This window comes from Phoenix dactylifera, chromosome 5 (assembly GCF_009389715.1).
Source record: "Phoenix dactylifera cultivar Barhee BC4 chromosome 5, palm_55x_up_171113_PBpolish2nd_filt_p, whole genome shotgun sequence".
Taxonomy (NCBI): domain Eukaryota; kingdom Viridiplantae; phylum Streptophyta; class Magnoliopsida; order Arecales; family Arecaceae; genus Phoenix; species Phoenix dactylifera.
Window position 1 is genome coordinate 7,743,758 of NC_052396.1, and position 10,821 is coordinate 7,754,578.

The 10,821-nt window shown below is 36.8% G+C and overlaps 1 protein-coding gene across 1 annotated transcript; it reads left to right on the forward strand.

Annotated features, from left to right (window-relative positions):
• Window positions 1-2,920: 2,920 nt before the first annotated feature.
• LOC103702775 (uncharacterized calcium-binding protein At1g02270) lies at window positions 2,921-6,933 on the forward strand. The gene is made up of 10 exons (XM_026802871.2): window positions 2,921-3,411; window positions 3,556-3,660; window positions 3,772-3,877; window positions 4,765-4,985; window positions 5,088-5,164; window positions 5,244-5,358; window positions 5,458-5,583; window positions 5,914-6,024; window positions 6,105-6,212; window positions 6,427-6,933. Exons 1-10 carry the CDS (start codon window positions 3,103-3,105, stop codon window positions 6,667-6,669), a joined length of 1,521 nt encoding a protein of 506 aa, XP_026658672.2. The 5' UTR covers window positions 2,921-3,102; the 3' UTR covers window positions 6,670-6,933.
• Window positions 6,934-10,821: the final 3,888 nt, after the last annotated feature.

A 10,821-nucleotide genomic window follows, 5' to 3' on the forward strand; every position in this document is an offset into this window, starting at 1 on the left:
TTTGCAAAGATTTTAAATATGTAGAAAATTTTCTGTACGATTTTTAAAGTTGCATAAATTCGTTTGCACATCTTTCAGAGCAATATGACTTTTTTTAAACTATTTTTTTGTGGAAAAATAACCTTTTGAATGAAGTTAAGGTTTTTAAATTTCTATACAATTAAACTAAATCTAATTCTGTGCTATCAAATTAAATTTCGATAAACGAATAAATATATAGCAATTTCTAGTACAATTAAGATCACTGTTGGAGAAACTATTGCCTAAAAATTGCTATATCATTATTTTATAAAAAAATAATCCACTAAAATAAATTCAGAAGATTGAAAAGAGTTTGCTTGGATTGAGGCGTGTGATATATATACTACCCTAAGAATGTGGTTCGCCCTCTATGTGTGGGTTTGCAGCGAGGTATAATAATCTGGCTCAGTTCGATCCTTCTCTAACGAACACGATTACCGGGAGGCTTAACTCGACCAATTTCTTCTATTCAGGAAATAAAAGAATATAGAAAGTAAAAAGTTAAAAAATAAAAAAACTCCGTGGAAGAAACTCTAGGAAGATAGAGTACCAGCGAGATAGAGATTGAATTGAGTTTGGATTATCCTGGATGAGTCTATTTATAGACTCTATCTAGAAAATCGATACAGTGCGGCATTTTCGAAGATACGATTAGAACCAACTCTTCTGAAAGAAGTGTTTGAAGAAAAGGATAAGAGTTTTAAAATTTTTTAAACAACTAAAATTTATAGGATAAATCTGCTATCTTTATTTTTTTAAAAATAAAATCTTTTTTTTCTTAACCTAAAACTCCAACACCTCCTTCCAAGGAGAATAGCACCTCCCATCTAGAGAAATATTTAATATCTAATAGAATAATAATCTAGTTATACCTAAGAAAGACGCATAAGCCAGTTTCTGGCTGGCAACGCACGCAAGGCTTTAACCAAACAGACAAATCGCCATATATATATATATATATATATATATATATATATATATAGTTCTCCTTGTGAACTACATTCTAAAGATTGTAGGATTTTTATGTATTCCTTGTGAAAGGGAACATGATCAATAAGCAACCTAGGTTACTAGATAAGAGGCATGATTGCCTCTTCAGCAAACTCAACAGTGTTCTATTACATGACCTAATGCAATGTTCTGGGAGTGCCACCTAACTTTCCCTTCCATGAGGCATGAGGGAATTGGCATGATTATGAGATGTTGAGGGCTTTTTATTGGAGTAAGTTTTCTGCATTGCCTCAGCCATAATAGAAATTGCATAGGGAACTGCATTGAGCTGCCTTTTCCAACTCAAAATGCCTCAAGATGCCAGGCTGAGATTTAGGTGCATACTTTTGCTCTAGTCTTTCTCCTGAGTCATACATGCATTGAAAGTCTGTATCTGTTAAAGGAGAGCTGGCAGTAGCTTATCAGAGGGCAATATGACGCTGCTGTTAGGAAACGAATATGAAAGCTCATCTTCCAATACTTGAGGATAGCAAACTATTAAATTTTCACTTGATCCAAATGATTCATATCATGATATCAAGTAGCAGGATTAGGTGACCATCTCTACAACCACCCGGTCCTTGCGCAATTAAGTAATTGCGTAGTTAGCAAATTGCGTAGCTACATAGATAAATTAAAAAAAATTATTATCCAGTTATGTTTCCAATAATCCAGAATTATGGGAACTGCAGACAAATCCAATTAATGATCTATTGAGATTTGAACCTGCGCAACTACACCCATCAGTTAGCACAAGTATAGCGGCTATTATAATAAAATTGTAACAAAAAATAACATCGAAATAGTGGTTATTATAATGAAATAGTGGTTATTAAAATATCAATGAAATAGTGGTTGTTATAATGAATTTATAACAAGAAAACAATTTCTTGATCTAGCTCCCGAGGTTGTGGGAGCTGAAGACAAATCCAATTTTTTGATCCATTTTTTTAATCAAAATGACCATACGCCAACCTATGCGGCTTTATTTCGCAGCACAAACCTCTCTCTCCTCCTTTATATATATATATATATATATATCGGTAATTTTGCATGAGCATTGCCATCCGGGGGCAGCACAAGCCTGCCCGCCCGTCTGGGGGTGAGCCACTCTATCCAGAATAGCGTGCCCCACTCTTGTCCTCGCTATCCTGGACGCAGTATCCGTTTCCCCCGCCACTTTTCGCTCCGTTCGGCACCGCGTATATCTTAATCCCACTGGCTGGCACCCGCGGATATCCAGAGGCATTCCCCCACTCCGCCAACAGTTTCGCCTAACTCCCGCCGTCCCGAATCCCGAAACGCCAGCCGTCGAATCCAATACCAAATCCCCTTAAAATAATGTTGGATCCCTGAGGGACCACCGATCTCAATCTCCGCCGCACCTCCCACTGTCTTCCAAAATTTAAGGCTCGAAGGAATTATCTAATCCCATTCTTTATTTCCACCGTCGAATCGGTGGACCCCTCAATCTCATTTCCTCGCTTCGTAGTTGATATACTCCCGAGTGGAAATCAAATCAACCTTAAACTGCGCGGTCCATCGTACCGTGAATCTGACGCAGTCCAAGATAAGAACGACCAAATAGATCGGACGGATGAGATCGCTGCCAGAAGACTGACTGCAGTCGGACTGCTTGACCTGCCGTACACGTCGAGAAGACGTCAACACCCGCTATTACAAATCACAGCCGTCTGATTTTGATTAAACGGCCTGATCGGCTGGACATAAACGGAATCGTTGATGTATTTGGGTAGGCCCGGGTGGCTTTGGAAGGCCAGGACGGGTGCGACGGAACGGGCGGGGTCTCGAGATGCGGGCAACCTGCGATTCGCGGTGGATTTACCGGCCAAGCCGGTGTAACTTCGCCGTCGGGTTTCCGTCGCCCCCCAGGCCCCGACCTCTTTTTAAAAGGCTCTCCCGAGCCCTTCCCGTAAGGATGACACACCAAATCGAAACGTCTACGTTCTCCGGCGACGAACTCGCAATCCCACCACCGCCGGTATTCTCTCTCTGTTTCTTTTCCTCGTCTCTTTCGTTCTCTGGGCGTCTCTCATTCGCTTCTCTCTCTTCTCTCTCGTGATCGTTGCAATGGTAATTTTGACCTCTCCCACCCCACCCTTTTTTTTCAAAAATTTGTGGAAAATTTTGATGGAATCAATCGGAACCGTAGAATTGCTGTTCTTGGATTGTGATGGGTTTTGCTTTGGAGCGCAGAGAAAGGATGGCAATGGCGGGGCAAGGCAGGGGGGCGAGAGGGGCAAGCAGCGGCAGGGGAAGAAGAGGGGCCTGATCCCGAAGAGGGGGATGGGGTACGGGGCGTCGATGGCCTCGGAGCGCTGCATCTCCTGCACGACCTTCAACATTCTCGCGCCCATCTACAAAAGGCTCCATGAGGAGGTAGAGAGGCGTCAATGGCCGGTTTTGGATTTTCTCGTGGATGATTGCAACGATTTCTTTGTTGTTTTTCGGTGCCTTTTTGTTTGGATGAGAAAAAGGTGGCTCCTTTGATCTGATTTCGATTGGATTTCTTTGGTAACATAGGATCAGAGCTGCAGGGAGAGCCACCATAGAGCATGCTGGCTGAGCCGGAACCAGAGGATCATAGACCGGCTGTTGGGAGACATGTCCTCCATAATTTGCCTCCAGGTGGGATCGAACTTCTTATGTTTTGATTCGATTTCGATGTGGGAGTTTGTGTGAATCTAATCAGTTTTTGCTTCTTTTTTTTTTATTTATTTTTGTTCTGGATTGGAATAGGAGGTCTGGCTTGGGAACGATGAACTCGTCGATATGTACGAAAGGAGGCTGGGCGATGCTGGTTATATCACTCTGAAGCTTGCACGCACGAACAATCGCGGCGATGGTATGTTTCTTTTATTATCTGTGGTTCTTGAATTGCCCTTGTGATGACACAGGTGGATTGTTTATATTAATAATTGCTGATAAAGGATTACATATGTAGACCATGGAACTTGTTGTGTTCTGAAAATTCGATGATGATCGATATGTGCTCTTTTGAGATCCAACAAAAAAGTTTTTTGCAGTTTTTGTTGATTGCAAAGTTGTATGTTCTGATGCTGATCAGTTTCCTGTTTGCATTGGGGTGGATGGTGATATTTTTCTTCTTTTTAGAATATTCTATTCTTAGAAACCAGGTTGGCTTTGTGTGGTGAGTATGGTTTGGGACTTGGCATCTGTTAAATGAGGACCTTACTTAATTTTTTGTAGTCCATTTTCTTGGTCCACAAGTTTGAGTATTTAGATTTGTCGACAATGAGTATCATTTGCTATATGATGATTCATAATTTTTATAGTCTTTTTGTTAGCAGAAGAATGCATATGGCGAGGAGCCTTTAATATGGTACACTTTAGATGCAATTTCCTACCACTCTTCCTTTTTTGCTCTTGCTACCAATAAATGTTCTTGTAATTATCGTTTTATCATCTAGTAGGAGCATATTATGCTTGATAATAATAGCTTAAGCCAAAAATATAAGTATATGCTGCTTTGATGTTGTTTTCAGTTATCATTATCATTTTTTTTTAAAAGAAAAGGTATCTTTTCAGGTTATTAATGCCTGCACCAATTGATAAGAATTCTTGCCCGTTAGACTTTATGATAAATCATTTGCATGTTAACATCTATGCTGGTTGTTAAGCACAAATGTTATGGTGATAGAAACATTTTGAAAATAAACTGTTTTTATAATAATAGAGACTAGTAACAGCAATTCATCTACTTGTCTGCAGGTCTGCTTACTGCTGTGCATAGGGACTATTTTAGAGTTCTAAATTATCAAGATTTGCTGTTTAATGATTTTGGGGATCGTGTAGCGCAGCTACTACATGTTGAATCAGTTGTTCCTTTCAATCAAAGTCGAAACAGCAGTGTTCAACAGCAGATTCTCATTGTAAACACCCACTTGTTATTTCCTCATGACTCCAGCTTATGTATACTTCGCCTGCAGCAGGTAAATTGATCTGCCTTCTTACAAATACATTGGCTCCCTTGATTTTGCCTGCCTACTCCTGTCAGTGATTTCTCACTGTTACCATTTCATTTTTAATGATAGGTATACAAGATCCTCCAGTCTATAGAATCTTATCAGAAAGAATATAAGCTTAGTTCTATTCCTATCATACTCTGTGGGTCAGTTTCTTTATAACATACTCTCTTTTTTCCTCTTTTTAATTTGAATAAAACTCTCAACCTTTTGTGTTCTTTGCAGGGACTGGAATGGAAGTAAACGCGGACATGTTTACAAGTTTCTTAGCTCCCAGGGGTTTGTGTCATCTTATGATGCTGCTCATCACTATACCGACAGTGATGCAGATGCCCACAAGGTGGTAATCTTTAGATTAATGTCAATTTATTGCTTAATCCTGTTGCCAACACATTTTCAAAGCTTACACTTGTTAGATTTGCTTTTCTGGCTCCTGCAGTGGGTTAGCCACCGCAATCATCGTGGAAATATCTGCGGAGTCGATTTCATATGGCTTCTTAATCCCAATAAGCACAGGAAGCCCCTGAGAACTAGCTGGAATGAAGCTGTATTTGGAATTATTAAGGTGTGTTTTTTTTTTTTTTTTTTTGCATCTGCTAAGCACTGGTTTCTTTTACCCTTTTCTGTTTGATTCTAACATGAATTAAGGTATATATTTTAGGAGTAATTGAGAATGAGTTTTTGAAAAAGCTTTTTCATTGTGAATGAAAAGTGTTCTCTCTCATTGATATATGTCTGCCTATGTATAATTAATGGTATGTGAATGTGATATTATGAAGCAATGCATATGCACTTATTCTATTTTCTGTGAGTTGCAAAAGTCACTATACCCTTATTCAGCTCTAACAGTTATGTTTTCGCAATCCATTTAATGGTTGAATATTTCTTGTTTCAGTATCTTCTCAGAGCTGCTTCTCTTACAGAGAATAATGCATTTGCGTTCCTTAAAGGGGATAGCCCTGGTGATTGCATTACCTACTCAGGTTTTTGTCAGGCACTCTGTCAGGTACCTATTTCCTCTCAGAAGAGTTTGAACCTCTGAAACCTTTATGAGAAAGTGGTTGCTGATACTTTTTAAATCAACAGTTACACTTAACCAGCCATCCTCACGGCTTAAGTCCCCAAGACATAGAGGAGTTGTGGATTCAAGCTGACATTGACGGAAACGGTGTTGTGGACTATGAAGAATTTCTGGTATGCTACCAGTCTGAGATGTCCATTTCATACTCAAGCAACTACTTGGCATGTCCTAAATCAACACCTTTAATCATCTTTCAACATTGCATTCCTTAACCGAGCAAGAAGGCCCTGAAGACTTTTGTTGGTTTTATGCAGCTTCAGGAACACATTTGTCCTTCCAACTTTTTATACTGCCTTTAAACATCAATTGTCTCCTGATGTTTTGCAGCTAGCTATCTGGAATCCTAAACGGTCGGAGCAACCTGAGAACTTTGAGAAGATGACTGAGGTCGGACTGAAAATGGGTGCCGAGAGGCTGCTGGCTTTTGGTTTCAATGTGAAGAATGCTGTTCTCTTCCCACCAGAAGTGGAGAAAGGAACGTGGCCGGAGGACTACTCTCTATCTGATCATGCACCACTGACTGTCGTGTTTTCTCCTGTGAGGATGCCTTGTTTCCGGAGAATATGCTAATCCTCATGTTGCCGATTTATGTAGAGTTTGTATAGAGAGAGGTAGAAGGCAGAGATACAACTGATAGCTGAAGCAGGAGATATAAATGAAGCAGCGTTAGACAAAATGTTGAGATGCAGATAAATAGGTCCTCTTATGTGAATATTTTATGATTGGAAAGATACATTGTATCGAGGATAGATCAAATTGTTGGAGTAGGTCATCTGCTATGATATTTCTTTTTGTTTCCTGATCTGGCTTGTGAATCTAGAAATGCCTTCTTCTTGACTGGTTTTTTTCAGTTTGATTCTTCACCAAGGGACATTATTCTAGTAAGTTAGGCATAATCCTTGTACGGGGTCGTGCAACTCACGTTAAAATGACTCGAAACAAAGTGGCCGGCTCTCTGCCAAATGGAGATCATTGGCCAGGACACAGCTAAATAATTCAGCTCGAGTGGTTTTTGACTTGCATAAAAGATTCCATGCTCGAGGTGTTGACTAACGCGGGAAAAGATGATGACAGATGATGTCATGCTCATGTATGAATAGTATTAGATGCATGTAGATTGGAGTTTGGATCCTCTACGGTGAGACCGAACTTCAGATAAGTAGCTTATGTTTTTTCCATATGTTTAGCCTTTTGCCTCCCCATAAGTAATAAGAGGAAGTTTTTTTTTTGTTTCACGTGTATAAACCACGTAAATATTTGAAATTATGTGTTTATCCACATAAATTTTTTATTTACATGTATATTTTATAATTATTTTCTTTTATATGTGTCCTTATAAATGTCTTCAATTGCATGCATACTGTTTGCATCCATACCTTATATATACCCCCTTTTCTTAGAATTCAACATTTCTTATATGTTCTGCATTTTGTTCGCCCACTCTTCATTCAGGGTGGTTAGAACCAGGGGAGGATCTTCCACCTTTTAGGTCATAGCACCAGCACCTGAACACTTACTCTTACTGCTCTTCTCAGGTTCACCTCTTTTCTTAGGATTGGCTGCCCTGAGGTTCTTTTTTGTTTTCATTTTTTTATCACAGAACAAGTCCCCCTCCCTAGCTACTATAACTATATATATATATATATATATATATATATATATATATATATATATATATATATATATATATATATTTGCATTTATACACTTGAAAATACTTATGCTTATGTAAATACCCTTGTAAATTATTTTATATTGAAGGTTATACATGAAAAAAGAAATAATTTATAAGGGTTGCATGCAAAAAATAATAATTATAAGAGTATCAACATAAATAGTAAATTTTGAGCGGATACATGTAATTTCAGATAGTTTTAAGAGTATACATGGAAAAAAATAATAACAAAGGTATACATATATATAGTAAATATATGAGGGTATACATGAAATTTTATATATCTATAAAAGTATACACGCAAAAAATCTTGGCAGAAAGAATATTAGGAATGTATTTATTTATTTTTTATGTGAAAATAATATGAACAATTTCTCTGTGTCCTCAAAAATCTAAATTGTTTAGTTATAATATAAATAATTAGAATTTGTTTGAGGGTTAGAGAGGCAGGTCCATCCATAGCATAATTGCTTATAACCAAATACATGGAGATGCACCTTGTAAGATTTAGAATCTAGAATCTGGTTTGTTAGCTTCTCAAATTTCTTTGTTTTAACAAATTATCAATTTAAAATTATATAATTATATATATATATATATATATATATATATATATATATATATATATATATATATAAAGGATTCTTTCAAGAAAAAAAAGTTTAAAAACTCGTGAACTAGAATAATCTCAACAACTTTCCGATGAATCGGGGAGTAGACCAGCATCTTTGTTTTGAGAAATTGTTATGCCAGTGGGGCCCCAATTCTGATCCTTGGCTTTCCTATTGTCAAACAAAGTCACATAGTCCCGGAGAAGGACAAGACTACGGTTGTTCCAATCTTAAAAAAATCATAAGATGGCATCAACTTTTCAGGATTCATTAGAGGGCTGCATCTCCTGTAGAATAATCTCCTCCTCCCATGGTGACAGCATCAAATAACCAAATAATTCTACTTAGAACCAACTCATAGCTTCGGGTTTGGGTATAAAAAATAAAGCTCACCATCGCCCTAAATAAATTCCACTACAACCTTTAAGAGCTCGTTTGATTCGTGGGAAAAAAAAGGAGGGAAGTGTGGTCAACGGAAAAGTAATGAAATGCCTCTTGTTTCGTTGGAGTTTTCAAAGAAGAGAGATATATTCCCATAGAAATATGATTGCCACATTTCATGAAAAAGTCTTTTTCATAAGAAACATGAGAAAGTTACTTTTCCATGAGCCGAAAATCACCATTTTTATTTTTTCCAAAAAGGCCCTTCAGCATTAAAGACCTAATTTTTATTAAAGGTATAATAGAAATTACACATAACTTTAACAGGAAAGTGGATGGTCAACCAAACATAAGCACTCTATAAATCTGTCACTTTCCCATGGTTAACTAAACATGCCAAAAATACTTTCCAGGCATCCTCTTCCTAACAATCTGCTTCCTAAGAATCATATTCCTGGAAGAAAAAATGCTTCCCGCGAACCAAATGAGCCCTAAGCATTCGTTATGACCAAAGACTCATATTATAATGGTTTTAAAGCACACGTTCATTACTTAATAGCCACGCATGATATATTCTCTTACTCTTACGATTTTGGTTAACATTTCACTTCTAAGCTCTTTGAACTTTGTAGATTGCGGGATTCCATTATGCATATTTAAATATGATTGAAAAATACTAGCAAACTAGTTGTCATCTTAAAAATAAACATAAATATGTCAAATTTAATTTTTCTCTTCATTTATTATGGTGTTGCAACCATTATAGTTGTTTCAGCCACCCACCCTTAACATTTTATATGTAATAACGGTTATTATAATACAATATTGATCGTTATAATATCAAATAGGAGCTATTATTATCACTTGTATCTTCTTCCAAATAGAATACCAGTTTCTTTTAGAATTTATTTTATACAATAATTTCTCTTCAAAAGTGATTATGCAGTTCCAAAAATAATAATTTTTTACTCAATAAAGAGTGTGGAGAAGGATAATAACGTTATTTTTTTGTTACTGGCTGTTATTTTCAGTTATAATATCATTACAATAGCCGTTATGATGGAATATTTAAATATTAAAAATTCATAACATTTTTTTTGTAGGCAAATAATGGTTGTTGTAACTATTATAGCAGTTAATGATAGTTTTACATGGTCTATTGATTAAAATGCGTTATTTTAGACCCGGGTTACAACTGCCAATGACAAGTAATGATAATTTGTTTCGGAAACGCAAAAGATCAGTTATTCTCAAGCTCATCATTGCATGTAAATGTTTGTTTTGGACCAATGGGGATTACAAGTTAGGAGTAGTAAAAAGTATAAGAGCTAGCTATATTGAAACTACATTATGAGACTCTAGATCAGGTCTTCTTATTTAATTTTTAAATATTTTATTTTCTGATTCCTACGAATATGAATGATTTAATTCATTCAACTTAACGGGGAAAAAAAGTACTGTGTGCATGCATGCACAATACATGCACACACATGCGAGTGTGAGCAGAAGTTGGTTAATCCAATCCAGTCTAAACCCAGATTATGAGGCATGGGCTGAAAAATATGATCCTTTTTCATCATGGGACACTACCTGCTCCAAATGGAAACTAAAATCTGAACAGACCTAAAAGTGATGCACTATAAACAATTTATTTTTCCCCACAAAAAATAACCAATCTCTGTTGTTAATTGTGCTGATATATTTTTGCAAATCAAGATATATGCAGAGTGGATTATTGCTAATGTCCATATTTAATTCTATTTTCTTACATGATATACTTCGGATATAATTAAAAATTAAATGCATACATGCATAGTATTGTCCTTGTCTAGACTATTATTAACCCAATTCGATAAAAAAAAATCCAATAAATTAGTAAAATTACTTCTAAACTGGGTCCAGCCGAGTTCAACCCAAATAGAAATGGGTTATAGTTGGATTCAAATTTTAAATAAATTAGATCTGGGGGCGACTCACCCCAATCCAAGCCGTTCAGCTTAGGCGCCCCGGTTCCAAGGTTGCTCCTAGTAACAAAATAAATGTGGAATTAGCCTC